The 20,154-nt window shown below is 37.1% G+C and overlaps 2 protein-coding genes across 2 annotated transcripts in view; one reads left to right on the forward strand and one right to left on the reverse strand.

The window, feature by feature from the left end:
• tmem131 (transmembrane protein 131) overlaps positions 1-20,154 on the reverse strand; it is a 389,736-nt gene that overhangs the window by 234,873 nt on the left and 134,709 nt on the right. The window lies entirely within an intron of this gene.
• On the forward strand, positions 13,811-19,107 carry pde6d (phosphodiesterase 6D, cGMP-specific, rod, delta). Its single transcript, XM_072684158.1, has 5 exons — positions 13,811-14,054; positions 17,385-17,473; positions 17,910-18,035; positions 18,358-18,463; positions 18,559-19,107. The coding sequence occupies exons 1-5, from the start codon at positions 14,005-14,007 to the stop codon at positions 18,638-18,640; spliced, it is 453 nt and encodes a 150-aa protein (XP_072540259.1). The 5' UTR covers positions 13,811-14,004; the 3' UTR covers positions 18,641-19,107.

Consider the following 20,154-nt stretch of genomic DNA (forward strand, 5'->3'; position numbering starts at 1 on the left):
AACCAAACTTGATGTAGTCATTATTGTATTTAAAATGTAGTTGTCTTTAGTTCATCAAATCCCATCCACTTCTCCCTCACACAAAATCTTTTCCCTGCCACTGTCTGGCAGAAGGTATCAGAGAAAGTTTATTCTGGCCTCCAAACCCCTTTTCAATATGTCAGGGTCCCCATTTTCAGAACCAAAACTTAAGCTTAAGACTTAATCATCTAACAAAATTTGCAGATTTGTGTCTATTGATTGTTGATTGAATAATGGATGATGAAACTTTAGATGATCCCCTTCTGAGTCTTGGTTCCTCTCAAGGTTTCTTCCTCTCGACCCGAGGGAGTTTTTTCTTGCCACTATTGCTACTAGCTTGCTCTAAAGAGACTTGGACCCGGATCTCTGTAAAGCTGCTTTGTGACAACATTCTTTGTAAAAAGCGCAATATAAATACATGTTTTGTTGTTTGATTGATTGATACTGACAGGCAGAGAGGACTAATGTAATATAATATAGTTCAAATCCTGGGTCATGCTGCATTGCCATCAGCAGCTGGAGCCTGAGAAAGCACAATTTGCCGTATGAGTAGATGGTACTCTCTCCCTACATTACCCTTAGTGTAATATTGTAGTGGGAGAGTTTGTTAGCTGATGTATCAGAGCTGGGGAACCTGTAACTGTTTTTCTGTATTTTAGTTACATTCTAACAGATTTTAGTCTGTTCATTTAACTTTCTTTTACCATTTTTATTTTATGTTACCTAATTATTATTTTTGGTTACAACTTAACTATATTTTCATGTATTTATTACATATGTTTTTGCTCTTTGGCATTGTTTCATTTTTACTATAATTTTAATAGTTTGTTTCAATTGGAATTTTATTCTTAGATTGAACTATTCTAATTTATCTTTTATTTTATGTCTATTTGTACTAGTTCTTGTTTTTATTTTATGTTTTGCTTCAGCTACATTGTAAATGAGGGTTGCCCTCAATGTATTCCCAGTTTAAATAAAGGTTGAATTGAATTCAACTGAATTAAAAAATAAAGCATGTGTGTTTGTTAGCTAGGCCTTGTAATCTGATTTGTTCCCTTTATTATCTCTGGCATGTAGAGAGTTAAATAAGATGCTAATGTGATCTAAATACAACACAGAATTTACACCGGGCACAGAGAAGAAAACAAGATTGGTAGGATCAGGGCTACTATAATGGGATCTGAGGAGCTGCTGGTGAGGAAAAAAGAAATAATTATAACACTCACTCAGGCAGGGATTTGCATGAGGGAAAAGGACAAAAATAGTTCTAAAAAAATCAATGTGTCTGTTTTATAGAGGGAAGCTTTCTTTTCTAATTAGTGACAGCTGACTGCCAAATGGTGGTCTTATCAATATTCACGGCGCACTCATTCAAGAGTAAAGCTGGCAGTAGAGAAGTTAGGCCAGAACTCCAGTATGGTTCATTATAGTTCACTGGCATCTGTTCCTATAAACTGTAGATAGTGAGTTATCATTATACTTACACTGTATCACATTTTGCACTTTGTTCAGTCGTGTGTATTTAGGTTCATTTAGAAATGCACTCTGGCTGCTGTAGAGGACTCTTTTTCTTGGCTTATTAAACACAATTCAACCCAAAATACACTCCAGGGGGACATTTACTATACTTAAACCGAGACACTTTCAGAGGTAATTACACTTACATTTATTATTGTCAGTCTCGTCTAATTTTGGTTTGGTTCTGTGACTATGACTCAAAAGTCATTAGGCCTTATTTACCAACCGTTCTTAAGAAGAAAGTTCTTCTTAAAATGTACTTTTAAGAAAATCACAGTTTTCAGAAAGGTTCTGGTGTTCACTAATGTTTTCTTATTTGGGATTTGTTCAGTTCACAAGGACAAGGGGATCAATAATTATAAGACCAGAGCTGTGAACAATTCTATGATTTTAAAAGACAAAATGAATCTGATGTAGACTTTGAGATTGTTAGGACTTTTCTCAAGTACAAATTGAAGAAACTGATGAATGAGGCCCAATTATGCTTCTCCTTTGTGAGACCTCTTCAAAAACCCTTTCCTTTTCTTTGAATATCTGTCTTCTTTGTAAGATTATGTGATAAAATAATGACTGGGAATGGCAATGTTGTTAGGGACACATTTACAAAAAGAGGCGGTCTACTGACACTGTGCACAGGTCAGGAGGGTCAGTTTAGCAGGTTGTCTACTAGGAATTTCCATGCAAATAAACACAGGCACAACTTCACAATTAACATATGAGCAGCTCAACATAAAACCCTGATCTTTCACATGCAAACTAGGATCATATGTTTTAAGAAGAAATATAAGTGAAGCCCTTAAGAGAGTGTTGCAAAATGTTTGACTGTTAAATACACCCAATGTATTTCAAAGTAGGAGCTTTAACTAAAAATAAAAACAGGATGATTCTCCTTTTTTTCTTACATTCAAATGAATTGTTTAAATTAATGCATAATTTTTATTAAATGCATACTTTTTATTAACAAAAATTGAAAATGGTTAATTGATTAATCCCATGTTGTTGCTATGGTGTTGCTAAGTGGATGCTATGGTATCCCAGGTGGTTGCTATAGTATCGCAGAAAGTTGCTACTGTGACTGCAAACATTTTAGACCCTCAGTTAAGAAATGCATGATGGCTAACTGATTGAAACCTATTGAGTCAGCTGTGATAAACATTTTATTCCAGTGCCTAAATCAGTATCTGTAATATCACTCAGTATATATGTTTATTTCACTTCAGAGGCTAGTTCTGTATCTTTTAGTTTGTAAAATTCAAGTTTACCATGACAGGGAGCTCCAAATGTGGCTCAGTGTTTATTGCTGGCATTAAGGAGTAGTTCCATCAATTTATTCTGCATTATGAATCATTGTTAATGTTCTACATAAAGTCATTCAGGTGGTTGTTTGGTGTTGTTTGGTTTAATCAGATGTCTGAAACATTTCATGCCTCTTTAATGTTACTTTACAACAAGTTTTTAAATGTAATGAGTTTTTAAACACAAATGTGTAAAATAGTTTGTTGCAAGTACTCTGAGAGCCTTAATGGGATGCTTACACAAGTACAGTGGCTTGTATTTAAGTGCAAACACTTAAATGAACACAAGAGCACAATTAGAAGCATGTCAACAATATAAGAAACATTGCTTCATTTTCATTAAGACACAGAAATGCGGCAGCAGATCGCTGTAGCTGATCAATTACCATGCGCATCAGTCTGAGGCCAATTTTTCACTTAATCCTGAAGGATTACGTGAAAAAACTGAAACTCTCTCATGTACATTTTTTTTTAAAAGAGTATTTTATCTGGAATGATGTTAAACTTAATATCATCTTTTCATGGTATCAGTGTTAATATTCAGGGCTTTACAGCAGTAAATGCTGTACACTGTTTCTGTCCAAGCTAAACTTTCGAACTATACAAATCTTATGATGTCCAGTTATGACAATAGTCTATTCTGTCTGTATATACAGTGTATGATCGCTATCACACAAATACCTTGTCTCTCCGAAATAACAACTCTACAGGAAAGGAAAAACATCTTTCAAGTCAACGTAAAAATATAAATATAACAAAGTAATATCACTGGCCATACATTTATTCAAACTGCTTATCAATCATTTAAGACATTTAAAATTTTAATGAGTTTTAACATGTTTAGCACATCTCTAAAACTGTTGGATCATGCTACCCAGATGTACCCAAAGTACCCCACCTTACACATTCATCTAAGTATCGTGGTTACGTTTGGGCAGGCCCAAACTCCAAACTTCCATTTCTGGGGGCGTGATGTTGTTAGCAATTTAGTGAAAGTATTGACGTGTATTTCCTGTCTGTAATGAGCTCCTATGAGTTTATCAGTCACTCCCTGTGTTAGCATTGTTAACTGCAGTTGACCAGTATTCCATATATTTCTTTAAAGGAGGTTCCCCTTAGCTTTACTTTACACAGCTCTCTCAGTGATAAAGATTCATCAACTCCATTCGTTATATGAAGCCTATCACTCAAATACTTTAACACATTATACAGATTTACTGGATTTAGAGAACAGTCTTGGAGGAACATTGCTAAGTCTGCAAATGAAGTTTAAGTCTTCAAATGTAAAATTCTTTCTATTTAAAAAAAAGTGCTTCCAGTGTTAACTATTGTTGAACACATTTCTAGTGGTGATGTTTATTTGGTAGCACTGCTTGTTTGTTTTTCACCCTCAGCCACAAAGGGCTTTTACAGGCTTTTGCCATGTTGTTTTAGCCCAACATATGGAGAAGTGGGTGGAGTAACGAGGTCAGTTAGGTATTGAAGATAGCTTCATTAAGGGACTGACAGGAGGTTAGTGTAAACACAGAAAAGGAGTCCAGGGTGGGTGTTGTACTTAATACACACATTCTGATGTCATTGCTAAAATATTTTGTTATTTTCTACATATTTCACAGTTTTGATTAATAAGAAAAGAGTGAGAAAATCGCGTCAATCTCTCAAATGGCATCGGCTAAGGTATGGGAGGAAAGCAGAGCTATTGCTGAAATGCTAGGCCAAATCTACAGAGTGATACAAAAGCCAAGCTTCCATGTTTTGGTAGCGACTGTACGAGACTATCTGTGAGAAGAAAATTAGGAACAAAAAAACAAGCAAAAACGTGGGAGTAAATTATGCAAACACAAATACCATTTCAGTACTTTTACTAATAAATATGTTTTGGAGTATGACTCGACTTCTCCATGGACGCCCATCTGTCTTCTCTTTTAGACTGTTGCTGCAGTCAATATGATTAGTCTTTGCTGCTCAATAACTCCAGGTAACGAGCTGTCTAATAGAGCCGTCACAGTCTGCTTATCTTCCAGCTGCAACACCCAGTTTTAATGAGCTTTACTTAATTTCCCACTTTCTTACTCTCTCCCATTTAGACACTGCATGCTGTATTCACATACACACACACTCACACACACACCTACACACGCACACACATACACACACACACACACACACACACACACACACACACACACACACACACACACACACTATTACCTGTTCAGCTCCATTTCCGAATAACATTAGAGGTAATTCTGGAACCATATCTGTCTGGAAAAGAGAGATTTCAATGATAAAAGGGTCTTTAGCTCATTTTGGCTTGAAAAAGTGACCCAAACCTACAGTAGAAACTGTGTGCAGAAGTTGGACATCATTTGGCAAACTTTTTAAACTAGGCCAGACAGACGAAAAATGTCAGTTATGCTTTTAGCTTTTAATCCCCTGATCATACAATAAAAATCTAAAGAGAAAGACACTGAAGGATATATTACAAGTCAACACGAATACAATTTACTTTATTTTAAGGTATCCTGTATACTTAATGTATTCTCGTAGACTAGAGTTTAGTCTACAAGAATATTTCTAGTGTTTCAGATTTTTAGATTCTTTTTAGAAATATTTATGGTTTGGGTTAGGGTTAGTTAGCATTAGGGTTAAAGACCTTAGGGAAACCCCAGGGAAATCTCAGAAATGTACCACTGGGACACTAATATTAGTACTACAGGTATCACTTTACTTGGAGGCTTCATTATACATGCCTCGTAAATGCTCACCTATTATTCAACTGAATTGTGAATGTATTAAATGCAATTTTAAATTTAATTTAGTTTAATGTAGTTAATCTATCCTAACACCTAACTCTAACCTTAACCTAAACCTTAACCTTAAGGTAAGGTAAAGGTTAGGGTTATGATTAGGTGTGGAGTTACATTCAATAGACAGTCATTCACATTCAACTCGAAGTTCAATAGCATTTAATAGACATTCAGTTGAATGTTAGTTGAATGTCAGGTGAGCCAATAGATCAAACATCCAAGTAAAGTGATACCGAATCTCTACTCCTTATTGTCTGTCAGTACTGCAAGACAATCCACTGAATGGGATACAGTCCTGCAGAGCTCGCTAAACCTAGTTCCAGATGTGCTTATATCTCACCCAAAAACTGTCCAATTTACCACATTGGTCAGCACTCTTCCCTCTGATCTAACCCCCTACATAATAAAGTTTATTAAAATGAAAAATCATTACAGCGCATGCTGCTACCACTGGGCGCAAAGTCTTTCAATTTAGCAGAAATTGGTGATGGTTTTTTTTTTTATCTCATTTCCCCCGTTTCTTAGAAATCATTTGCACAGATGTTGTGCTGACATCACAAAACTGCATCCAGCGTGTTTGAGACGGGCTGCAGTGTTTGTTTTATGTAATGTCCTCTCTGGTTTAACAGCTGTCCTGGCCACACACTGAGAGACCCAATGCCAAGCTGCATTATATTCCACAGAATCAGATGTAGAGGTATGAGAGCATTATGTTGTGCTATAGGTGAAAGATTTGAACAGTTGCAGCTGGACATTCTTTTCTGTCTTAATACATAAGAAGACATTTATGGATTATACTAACATGGCTCTAATTTTCAGAAAGAATATGATTTATTATTGTTAATTGTAGCTTAAAACTAGAGTCTTATAATAAAATACAGCCTGTTTACTGTACAGGGAGAATCGGCTGATACTATACAGTAAAGACTATAATTTTATAATGAAAAAGACATTCTTGAAAGTAAAGGTCTTCAAAGGTGATTTTTGTAATAGTGTCATCAAACAACAGCGTTTGGTTCCACAGGATGGTTCTATAGAGTGTCAAGAACCTTGCAATGGTTAAAGAAGAACCACATTAATGGATGTGTTCATACAATTGAATTTATTTTCAAAACTGCATGTCCAAGTCAAGAACAACTTTTCTCTAGGAGCGTATCCGTTTGCTTGGGTCTAATTTATTTACTCTGCATGAACTCACACATGAGGATGAAGTGGAGGGAATCCTCCACAGCTGCTCTAGAAATAAGGCATTTATTCATTCATGCATTTTCTCTCTTCAGTTTCCATTTGCACTTATTTTTTCTCAGTGGGTTTCACTGTTTATAAACTTTTTATGTACTTGAGCTTGTTTGTTGACTGAACTGTAAATATTACATTCTCTTAACATAAGTCCATGAATATTTGGATAGTGACACGTTTTGTAATTTCACCTCTGTACACCAGCTTAATAGAAGCAAAAAAGATGTAATAGAAGTGTAAACTGTTTAGCTTTAATTCAAGGGAAAATATTGCATTAACTGGTGGCCATTATATTTCCACAGGCTCAAAAATAAATTGGACAAACTAAAAAATATAAAAGTAGATTGTTTTAATACCTTTAATGCAAATCTTTTGCAGTCAGTGACTGCCTGTTGTCTGAAACCTATGGACATCAACAAAAGCTTTAATGTTTTGCCGAGCCTTTGCAGTTGCCTTTACTGCTGCTTTTCTGTGTGTTTTTATGCCTTTAGTGTTGTCTTCATTAAGTGAAATGCATGCTTAATTGTGTTGAGGTAAGATGACTGACTTACCCATTTCAGAACATTCCATCGCTTTGACATGAAAAGCTCTGGGGTTGCTTTCACAATATGTTTGTAGCCATCATCCATCTGTACTGTGAAGCACAAAAAAAAACACTTTTGCAATATTTGGCCGAATCTGAGCAGGAGGTTTTGTGTTGAATTGATCCTGCTGCTTCTACCAGCCATCACGTCATCGTTAAACACCAGTGACCCAGTCCCATTGGCAGACAGACATTCCCATGCAATAACAGTAGCTACCTCCATCATGTTTGACAGATGATGAGGTATCGCTTTGGATCACAAACACTTCCTGTACTTTTCCAAACTTGCTTTTATCGGTCCAAAGAATGTTGTTGCAGAATTTGTCATGCTTTTTAAAAATGTTTTCTAGCTGTCCAATCACAGGGTAGTGGTGGCTTATTGAACACTGGCTTATTGATGACAGGGTTGTGGGTTCGATAACTGGGTTTGTCAAGTTGTTTGGGACCCTTAACTTTCTCTGCTCCCCTAGTGCCTAAGTGGAGACTGCCCACTGCTCTGGACATGTGTTCTCACTGTCCACTGTGTGTGTTTGCTCACTAGTGTTGTTTACTGCACAGATGTCCAACACAAATGGTGATTGTGGTGATCTTTGTCTGAATGTTACCAATGGTTTGCATCTTGAAGAAAACCTTCTGTATTTACATTCTCTCAACTGTAGAGTGCTCTTGACTTTGAATAAACTAGATGTTGTGAATGCCATTTTTCTCACCTGTGATCATCTACTTTAATTTTCTTCTTTTAGGCCATTTTTGTGTTCCTGAGCACAGCAGTGCATTGTTTATTTGGCCATTCCTAAATATTTCACTAGTTTCTTGATGGGCATCAACTTAAATCAACAAATTTTGAACCACATATTGAGAGTGCTCAAGAATAGCTACCAAATGCAAATTCAACACTCAGAATCAACTCCAGCCCTTTTATGTTCTTAATTTGTCATGAAATAATGAGGGAATATGCCACACTTGCCATGAAACTACTAATCAGTCACATTTTCCATTTACTTGTCCACTTGTCTCCTTGAATTAAAGAGGAAACTAACATTACTAACATTTCGCCACTGTCCAAATACTTATGCACATATTTTAAAACTGAAGTTGGAAGAATTCTGGCATTTGTGTACCTTGCACTTATTTTTAAGCTGTTTTAGACAATCTAATACTAGAACATTGACTGTTTTGGACCTTAAGCTTTTTATCCACCTTTTGTTACCACACTTTCAATAAATCAACACTACTAATTTTCACAATAATATTCTTTCTTATTTGTCTCCTTTTAAGCTCCCACATGCAGAGAATATTCAAAATGCCATTAAAAACAGATATAGTGTAGCTTATTTTGAGATGACTAACCTCCAACTGGGTTTAATCCATCATTCAAATAACATCAGAATTAATTCAGCAGTTCTTTAAAGGCAGAGGCTGATCAAAGAGGTTGTAAGGAAATCAATAAGGGCTTTGAAGGAGCTACATCCTTTTATGGATGAAGTTGATCAAGGTGTGCAGTGGACAGCAGCAAATGGACCATGTAGTGACACTGGCACAAGATAAGTCCACCTTTACATGTGCAGATACCTTCTGCGGACTGCAGACTGAATTTCCCACATGAGGATATGTTTAACCCTAGGCTAAGGTTACACTGTTTGCTTGCAATGTTAAGGTGTTTAAATGGAGTCAGAGATACAGGAGTGCTGCATGAAAATGCAAGCTCATGAGATTTACTGTGTTTTTACAGTAATTCAAGAAAACTGTAGAATTTCAAGAAGACTGAAGAGGTCATCAGTTTTGGTCATTCCCAGTTTGTTGGTTGCTCTAACGCACCATCTAAACCTGTGAATCCATGGATGTGATGAATCAGGTGTGTTTTGAGTGGGAAATCACCAACCTGTTCTGGACTCTGGCCTTCTAGGATCAAAAGTAATTAGCCACGCTGTAGGGTAGGAAAACTACTATTATAAAAATGCATGGGGCATCATTATCCCAATCCTCTGAGCAAGTACTTATGAACATTGTTTTAACATTGAACAGTTTTATCTTCCATAATATTACATGCAGTGGCCCTCTATTAGATCATAGTATCCAGGCCCAGTTTGACCTAATCAAATTCCAAGGGGTCTTTTTTTTCTCTTGTAACACAGCGCCCCACTGTGGACCTACTGTCCTATTACAGGTGTGCAACATTTGTCAAATGATATAAATGTTTAAAGAGACTCCAAGCAGTCAAGAAAGAAAAAAGAAAAATAATCTTGAAGGTAGTAGGGACAGTTGCTTTGGGGTGAATTTTGAGGGTGCCTTCCAGAAGTGCTGAAGGATGTGCACATGCACACACTCACACAGACATTTGAATGCTTGAAATGTGTGTTTTGGTAGCTGATAAATGTAAAAGGAAGCTGGATAGCTAGAAAACTAACTAGACAAGACACATCAAACAACCAAAACATTGAGATCAGTCATAGAAATAGCCATTGCTGTTTAAAGGAATAAATAGTCCATATGGTGTCTGCGAGTCGGATCACCCCTGAATACAAGTGATGAAATGATTTGAGTAAATTTAGCTGTTACTACCTCCTCTTTAAAGTTTGCACTGCTCTCTGATGAGCTCTTGAGCAGTCATTGGACATCTAAATCACAGACATAAAAATCGCTTGTTCTTCTTTTCATGATCTATTTAAAGTCCTCACTGGCACAAACTGCTTTTAAAATGTTACTGTGATGTGTCAGCAGCCAGCCATAAAGATATGCAAAGATATGCAAATGTAATGGCACCAATTTGGCTGTACAGGGCTGTTTTGGGTCAGATTAAAATGACAAAAGCAAGTTAGAAATAGCACATTCCCAAGTGACAGGTAGTCTGTGTAACCCTAGTGTCTCCACCATGGCTTTGTGCTATTCTGACAGTTGTTTACAAGCTTCAAGGATTCTGATGTTTCCCCTAACCAGTGCTGTGTGAAGAGCCTGTAGGTGATGTATTGGATTTATAGTTTTAGTTTGGATGAGACTAGAAGAAAAGAAAGGCTTAATTTTATCATAATTATTTTTCCAAGTAAATCATAATCCAAACAATGTGTGCAATTTGAATGTTAACCTCTTAAGCTCCAGGGGTACTCTTCAGTTCATAGGCCCTAGACAGAGACGTAAATGCTTAATTAAAAAGCAGGACTATGCAACAACTGGTATTTCTTGCTCCTGGGCTCCCCCTACAGTTGAGAAGTGTAATTTGCGCATTTACCCAGAAAAGGACACACTTTACACATGTAGTTCTGGACAAGCTGAGAGATACAGAACTGTCACTAAAAGTTCTACAGCAATGTTTTTATACAAATATGGCTTGGATTACAGAGTTTTCGCAAGCATTGCCCCACCCACTTCACAAAAGTGACATGGTGCTGTTAGCAGCATTCTGAACTCTGAGTGGGAATGACAGAGATGCTGTTCTCTTAAATACAGTTGTGTTGAACATCAACCAGATTTTGAAGTTGTTATTTTAAGAAAAAAATGTTACATAATGTTGCTGTAAAGATTCACTACAACATTTTGCACCTTAAAACCAAGGTGAATCAGAAATATATTTTCCTCCTGTACCATCCAATATTTCCCAGTAAGATACAGCATCAGGGACAATGGGGCTATGAGCTGGCTATGGGTTTTCCCTCAGTGAGGGAGGTAAAATATGATTATATTAGTTTATATTATTTGGTAAAGGAAATAAGAAAGAGAAAACATGAATTCTGTCTTTTAAATTATATTAAGTATGATTCATCATAACATATTACCAGGGGCATGAACTAACAAGGTAAAAGGGTCAAGTTTAATCCATCTGAATCATATGATCGATTACTACAAATAATATGTTTGATGCATTTATCTCTAGTCCAGAAAACCTGCAGATTGAAAACACAATTACGATACAAACAAATTGGCACTTTCTTCCACAAAGATGCTGAGACTGATCCCTCTCTTTCTCTTACATTGAATATATTTCCTGCATCCCCAGCTGACAATGATCTCTATGGTTTGCAAAAGCCTGAGTAATGAGTCAGGCACCTCTTATTTTGCAATATGGAAAGCAATGAAAGAAAATATAAGGTGTTATACATCCTTTTAGTTCTCATGATAAATTAACACACAAAACCAGGAAGAGTGTTGACAGGGAGAATGCACGTCAGAAGAGAAACACATTAAAATTATATCCCTCTAATAAAATAAATGAAAGCTCTAGCAAAAGTTCTACCAGCACTGCAGCATCAGTGTCACTGCCTTTAGCCAATCACCAGCCACCACCTGTATTAAAAGACCTCTTACATGCTGCTTTCAGAAGTGACGTCACTCCCTCCTTCCTCCCCACCGCCACCAGTTTGGTCCCGACGGATGGCCGGGGTAGGCTCCGGCCCCTGCCTCAAAGTTCGGCAGAATCTGCAAGAGTTCTGATGGTGCAAGAACTGGGGTGACGACGGGGTCTATGCCAAAGACTATCAACAGTTCTAACTTGTTCCATCTCATTATCTGTCAAGGGCTGGGCAGTAAATCACTAAATCATATATAAAGTACTCCATGTGCCAAGTACAGTTATTGATGTAATTAAGACAATTTGACTTTTAATATTTTAATATTTGTAAAGTATGGTGTTTTGAATTACATTTTTTAAAGAGCCCAGCATAGTGCATGTCCTATTCCGCTACTAATATGAGAATAATCTCATATTAGACTAATATTAGACTAATTTCAGGGTGATAAATCAGAGGATGTTTGAAGTTCTCATAATTCTAAGAAATAACTTTATATAGGTTGAAGAACGAATACTCATATTCTTTCAGACTCAGTTTGTAAGTAAAGGTTGTAAGTAAAATTGTAAAAGACTATCCATTAAGTTATGTAAGGTTCAACTCTGTTGGAGACATTAGTATATCGAACTGTATATCGATCAGCCATAACATTCAAAAATCATCCACCATATTGTGTAGGTACCCCTTGTGCCACCCAAACAGCTCTGGTGGACTCCACAAGACCTCTGAAAGTGTCCTGTGGTATCTGGCACCAATATGTTGGCAGCAGATCTGTTAAGTCTTGTAAGTTGAGGGGGGAGACCTACATAGATCACATCAATAAGCCCTGGGCACTCATGACCCTGTTGCTGGTTCAGTTGTCCTTATTTGGACTGCTTTTAGTGGGTACTAACACACTAGTAACACCCCACAAAGCCTGCCTGACGTTTTTTAAGATGTCCTGACCCAGTCGTCTAGCCATTCCAACCTGCCTTTTGTCAGAGTGTCTCAGATCATTATTCTTGCCCATTTTTCTGATGACAGTTGACTTGCTGCCTATTATATCCACTCCTTGACAAGTGCCACTGTAATGAGATAATCATGCAATGCATACAATGCTGTTCCCATCACTTGTCATTGGTTGTAGTGTTATGGTTAATCTGTGCATCTCAGCATAGAGGCACTCTTAAAAGGGCTTCGTCTGGAACTGTAGTTAAAATTCTGGTATCTGGTATCAGAAATATAATAAAAAAATAAAATAAAATAAAAACTTATTGTAAGAAGTTGTCCCAAACATAGGGTTCGGCTGGCGTTTTGGCCCCATTTGCTGCAGTAATACCCTCCACTTTCTTGGGAAGGCTTTACACTTGATGTTGGAACATTGCATTAGTGTGTTCAGGATATCTTGGTGGTTAGTCCTGGGCCACAAACTACACTCCATCTTATCCAAAAGATATTGGATGGGGCTCCATCACTCCAGAAGGAAGGGGTGGGGGTATATCTCTCTAACTGATGCACTTCTCTATTGATAATTTGGTAAACAAATAACACTATATTCGTGTATATCCGTATTCTGTGTCTGTGTATCCTAATACCTTAATAATTCGCAGTGGAATCTGCCTACCATTAGCGTTTTCAGTAAAGTAACATGTTTGTCAATGGTCTAGTGGGAGCTTTTGGGAGAATCCTCAGAGCCTCGTTCGTTAGCCTATTCTAAATGATCTATCTTTTTACCAAACTCTTCGTCTTTTTGGTTTATAAATACACTAAGGCACGTGTCCTATATAAATTGTTTCCTGCTCCAGTCCTCAGTCCTTGATCTAATAGAAAACAGGACCGTTTCAGACGAACTCGTCTGGACAGCGCAGCACCGTTTGTTCCACTCGAGACGCCGTAGTTTGCATCCAAAGGACCTTTCTAGTTGCCACCGGTGACGCGTCCCTTGTCAACCAACCAAGCCCCGCCCTAGTACGGAATTCTCTATCACGATTGGTCCATTTGTGCAGTTGCTCCCGAGACGCGCAAGGTAGTAGGGCAAATCAGCTGTCAATCAATATCCGCCGAAAATCTATTTACAGTAGGCTGGAGCGAAGTAGCCGAAGCGAATCTGTTCAGATTAAAAGCAGCGCTGTCTGTTATAAAGTGTGTTATCCAGCTGGCTAGTTCACCTAATAACAAGGCTAACACGCCACAGCGTGTCGAGTATTTTAGCGAATTGCTTTCTATTTTGTTTCAGTTTTCTATTTCTCCATTCAGTGAAGCGGACGATTTTCGTAACGATGTCTTCGGATGAAGACAGGGCGAAGGAGATCCTGAAGGGCTTTAAACTGTATCCTTCAAACTTGGGGCGAAAACGCCAGCGTAGCTTTCAGTAAGAAGGGCACGAAATTATCGTATAAACACAGAACTGTTTCGTTAAACTTTTACTTTTTAACTAAATTAATTTTCTACCTAGCGAACGTTATTTATCTTGGTGGTCGCGCTGCGGTCCGGTTAGCAGGATTAGCGAGCCAAGGACCGTTAGCAAGGTAGTGCTAGCTAGCTAATAAATACCTGGCTAACGTTAGTTTCTCAATTATTTTTCATTTTTAATGAGTAGCTTCTAACAATATTCTCTTTTTTATCACAGACAATAACTAGCATTTTTAGTCACACTTAATTTGCATTTATTAAGTTTCTATATAATAGTAGTATAATAGTAGTGCTTATTATTTGAATAGTTCAGTAAGTAATGTAATGACTCCTTATAGCTTTAACTCATAGCTGCTTATTCTGTGATTCTCAGATATATATTAAATTGCTCTTATTTTAAAGTTAATTCCACAGTTGTTTGCAGTGACTATGTTGCAGTGTTAAGTTAAAGCTAATGTCTTAGTAGTGGCCTGCTGGAGAACTCCTCTTTTGCAGGCTAGCTGTAGATGCCTTACCAGACTAACTGATGTAGTACTTTTCGTTTCTCTCTTGTGTAAAAAAAATGTATGGTAGTTTTGGTATATTTTAAGTGGCCTACAAATTGCTAGCTAATGATTATTATGACTGTATTTATGGTAGTAACTTTAGCTTTATTAGATGCAAATGTCAGCCAGGTTTTACCACTGATTCACAGCCAGACTCAGTTATTTTGGTCTGTTATAAGCTGAAATTTTATTGAAGTATGTAGTAGCCGCATACTTCCAACGCTGTTTGCAGATGTACTCATTATACTCATTTTTTTCTTTATCTTTTTTTTTCTTTTCAATTTTATTAGAGCGACCTGATCTAAACATGGTCAGTTTAGCATCTTCTTTATTACTCAGCTCCTGCACAGTTGAAGCTAAAATGTTGCTCAAATGTCTGATTGTGTCCAGTTTGTGTGGCAGGTCATATTTAAACAGACATTTAGACATTAGGAAGCTGCTAGATGTTTGTGGGCACCTTCTTCTTGGAATCAAAGTGCATTATCCAGTGAAATCACCTCACTGTGAGTTTGCTCCTGGTACTTGGTTTACATAACGTTGCCTGCTGCTCCTAAAATTGGCTCGGTAAGTCCGACAAGAATAATCACACCTGCACTGCTGCCATGCTGTAGCCGTCACGAAAGGTGGGTTGGATTCATTTAACGTTCCGTAAGGGCCTGTAGTGGCAGCTCGGATATGGCATTGTGTTTTGTAGAGTAATGTGCTCATGTTGTAAGTTACAGTAGGATATGTGTGTGACCTTCTTTGGGAAGGTAAGGGTGTATCTTACAGGCTGGTAAATCTTAAATCCTTTATTTGCAAGGACAGGGATTTGCCTTATGCTACTCGCATCCCTGGCTGCGCCGGGTGTTTCTCAAAGTCTCATTACAGTAATGGCTTTGAGTCTTTTAAACATTTGCCTTATCCATAGAAATGACTGGTTAAGGTTATATCTATGAAGTTTATAACTTTGTAATGGGAGCAGATGAACTTCTATTCCAGTACAGTACAGTACAGCCAGGCCAACAAGAATGTTTGCTAGTTTCAGTTGACCTGTTGCGTTTTGGTTTATTATGATCACTCCAAAATTCTGTTTATTGTTTGAACAAAGAAAATAAGTCTAGTTCTTAATTATCGTAGATGTATTAATAATGTAACATGTATATCAATCAGTTCTGTTGTAGCTGCACAACATGAACGTCCACTCATCCCTTTTGTCACACTGTTGCTCTATATTTGCTCTGCATGGTACAGAATGATCCAGACATCTAAGAGGATCTGTTTGTTTGGTGTATTGTAGTGTTTTGTATCTGTGATTCTCTGGCTGTGAGCCTCAGGGGTAAGTGCAGTGTATAAAGTAGTATCCCTTCAGAGTAGCACATGTAGCACAAGTACACATTCTCATGAGGTTATCGCTGCACACACCGCTCCTTTGTTAAGACCCGAGTTTGCTGTGTAGAGACTTAATGTCTTTTCCTTAATGTATCTGAAGTGCTTCTTAGCATTACTCTGTGACAACACACAGATGTGAGGGTTAGTGTGCAAATTGCTTTGACTACTATTTAAACTCCCCTATGTTCTTCATTTGGTTTGATTTAGGTAAGAACATCTGGTTAATTAGTCAATTAACGTTTATCTCATGACAATGACAATCTGCTGACATGTCTTTTAAGCCGGTGCCTCATTCTTTTGCGAGGCTTGATTGTAAATGGCAGATTTGAAACAGTGGGTAACTTTTTAAAAATGCATGTGACTTCCGTGAAAGCGGTGTAGCCTTGGGACTAATTAGCAAGACTGTGTCATTGTTTGCAAGGTAAAGGGTCTCTCCCCTGCGATTCTCGCTGTGCATCGCTGGTATACACAGCTGGTGTGATCCTGAAGACACCTGTCACCACTAATCTCTTGTGCTATGGCCTAGTCCATCAGCAACAGACCCAGTTGAAGCATCAGTTTTTTTTAATTTTAGCATCCCGATAATCAGTAGTGCTGCTTGTCTTAATTGTGGGTTGCATTTTGGAATTTTTAACTATAATAAAGAATAAAAATGTCTGTTTTGAAAGGAATATTCTTTAATTTATGCACAGATAAATAAAACTAATATTTAAAATAAACCATCGGAATGTACCCATTCCAACAGTAAATTTCAGAGGGGAAAAGAGCTTGTATCATGTTATATACAAACACTGTTGTATACAGTCTTTGAGTGATGCAGTAACAGCACCATAGTTCCTTCCATAAGAACCAGTTTGTAATAAGAACATTTTAAAGGTTTGGAGAATGTGTAGGTTCTTTACCTATTTAAAGGTTCTTCACACTCGCATCTCTTTGGCAACCCTTCATCTTCACCTTTATTTCTAAGAGTGTAGTGTGGAGTAGTACTGGTCCCTTGGTGAGTGGTTACTATGGGGGTTTGTGTTGTGTTGTGGCCTGCCACTGACAGACCACTGTGTTTGTGCACTTCGAGGAGAGGGCTGGATGAGACACAGGTGGTCTGAAGATCAAGAGGTCAGATGTATCTGACTTGGAGCACAGTAGATTATCACAATTCATTGTTTTAAAAGTCTTTTACTTCAGTAAGAGTTTGACTAGTGTAGTATAAGGCTGACATTTGCTGGGGTGCTTGAGAATATTTGTTTGTGGTTTAGAAATGAATAGACCCACGTTATATGCAAACAGATGGAAGAACTTTCCCTCAGAGTTCAGCAGCCTTAACCTGTCACCAGAAACTGGATGAACCTGAGGGATGCAGAGACGGGGAAGGTTCTCTGGCAGGGTACTGAAGATCTCTCTGTTCCTGGTGTAGAACATGAAGGTATGAATGCTCCACAGTGTCAACTCGTTTCAAAGCTGTTGGCTCTGTTTTCTAAGGACAGTAGTTCATCTGAGGTTTCGCTTAAGCTATTAGAGGCTTTAGCTGCAGACTGAATGGTCTTATCCATGCTGTAGTTATGCCACTATTATAATCACTGGAAATTGTCAAAACAATGGTATAATAATAACAATACAGCAGTAGTAGAGCTGTTTTTGTAATGTACTCTGTCTAGTATTAAAATCCCCTGTTTCCATTTGGATATTCAAGGTTTGAAAAATAATAGTAGAGAGTAGCTAAAGTGGTTTTAAATAGTCACTGCCATTCCTGTTGAGCTATAGTTAGCTATATATGTCAGCCCATTTTATATTTATATGGTGTGTTTAAGGGCATGAATACAGGGGTGAATCTATAGATGCCACACTTTTGTCTTTTCTAGCTCGAGTTCCCAAGAAGATCTTGAAATGTAAAGCTGTCTCCAGAGAGCTTAATTTCTCCTCATCAGAAAAACTGGAAAAATTCCGCCTGGAACAAAAAGTGCTCTTCAAAGGCCAGTGTCTAGAAGGTTAGGATCCCCTGTTTCCCATCATGCATACTGTCTTATCCTTTAAATTTTACACAGTTTGTACAGTACATCATTTTATTAAATGTTATCATTAATAAAAGCATTTTATTACTTTGTATTTCTACACACATTCTTTTAAGCTGTCTTAATGAAATTTTTAAGTTGTATGCTAACATTATTTGAGACATAAAAATAGATTATTATTTAAATATTAATAATATTTAAATATATTTGTTAATTTATGTATATTATGTATAATTTGTGTTCATTTGCTCTTCTTTAATGATTTTATGTAACCATTTAACGTATTTCCTTCCCCCAGAGTGGTTCTTTGAATTTGGCTTTGTGATACCCAATTCTACCAACACATGGCAGTCTTTGATAGAGGCAGCACCAGAGTCACAGATGATGCCTGCTAACGTGTTAACGTGAGACATTTACCGCACTGTTTAAAAGTCCTTTTGAAGAACACTCTTCTATCTATTGTTCAGTTCCTGAATGTTTCTGTTTTTGTCTTTTATAGTGGAAATGTTGTTATAGAGACCAAGTTCTACGATGACGAGCTTCACGTCAGCACCTCCCGGGTACGACTTTTCTACGTCTGAGGTTCTTTTTTTTTTTTTTTTATTCTGTCATTCAGTAGGATGCACACATGCCTGCACATTTTTTTATGGCCAGAGGAGACTCTGGATAATGAGCATATCCGTGGCACCATGACAGCGGCACTAAAGGGAACAACTTGAGCAAAACAAATTTCAGGTCAAACAGTCATTCCAGTCTAATGACAGATAAAGACTTGTATATAACTGCAATGTTGCCCATCACAACCTGACCATGTAAATTATTGCATTTGTACATTTCTTCCTCCGCCCTCTCTTTTATCGAAATGTATCCTGCGTTGTACACTGCTTCCTTGTCTTCTGTTTTTAAACATTTGCTCTCGGTTTTTGTGGTTGCTGAAATTGTGTCTGGGTTTTTTTGTTTGTTTGTTTTTTTTCTTTTTTAGCAACACTGTAAGATAGGCAGTTTAAATACATTATGTAATTATGAATTAAAATATTGATACCCTTGACTGGTGCCTTTTTCCTTTTATTCTGGTGTGTGGTTTACAATCAAATAGACTTGTGGAAAAATTATGTGGAAGGGGAAGCTCTCAACACGAGTGACATTTTTTTTTTTTTTTTTTTTTTCCCAGGGAGTTATTCAGGGAGCCTTAAATCTAAACAGTTAACTTATGCTGAGCTACTTCTTCATGTTCAGAATTGAACGAGACCCTGAAGGCAGTACTGGCTCACTAGGTTTAGGTTTGTGTAAGTGTGTAACCAGTGTAAACCTTTAGGCATTAATCATAACCAAAATGTCTTCTCAAGAGTCTTATGTACTTATTAACAAAGCCCTTAGCACTAAGCTGAAACCTTGATTCCAGGCTGTAACATCATCTAGACCAACCAGCACTTCCAGTGCGAGGAAAAATGAAAGTGTTTCAAATAGAAGTCTGGTATTTTTCATGCAGCATCCAGCTATTTTTTGACCAAAATAAGACTTAACAAATTATGTCAAATTCGGTTTCACTTTCTTTAAAAAGAGAGACATACTTATCAATTAACATTGGAAATCTGACAGGTCAGAGTCCAAAAAGTCATCATTTATAGTCTAAATATGTAGAACTGAAGTTTTTAATAAAATGATATCTATGAGTAACAGACATTAAATAAAACAAAGTGAAGTTTACTAAATACATCAGTCTGACTTTCATTCATTACTTTTCTTACCTTTGTTGTTACCCTTAAAAAAATGAGCTAAATCTTTTGACTGTATGCTCTACTTTAATAGTCTGTGTAATAGACAATATACCGTCTTAACAAATGGGTTCTTCGAGGGAAAAGGCAATGGTTATATATGGAACCATGAAAACTCAATCCTTAAATGTTTTGTTTACAGTGAACTACAGTCACCTTAAAGGGTCATATTTTACATTTTTATTTCTCTTGAGGTCCACTTCTAATGTATCGTCTAGTGTATTGTGCATGCATGTTTCATATAGTAAAACCAGTCATAATTACATAATTATTATTATTATAATGTAATACTTCATTTTACGTGACCATGTTGGTCTGTA

The sequence above is a fragment of the Salminus brasiliensis genome, chromosome 7 (genome assembly GCF_030463535.1).
Source record: "Salminus brasiliensis chromosome 7, fSalBra1.hap2, whole genome shotgun sequence".
Taxonomy (NCBI): Eukaryota; Metazoa; Chordata; class Actinopteri; order Characiformes; family Bryconidae; genus Salminus; species Salminus brasiliensis.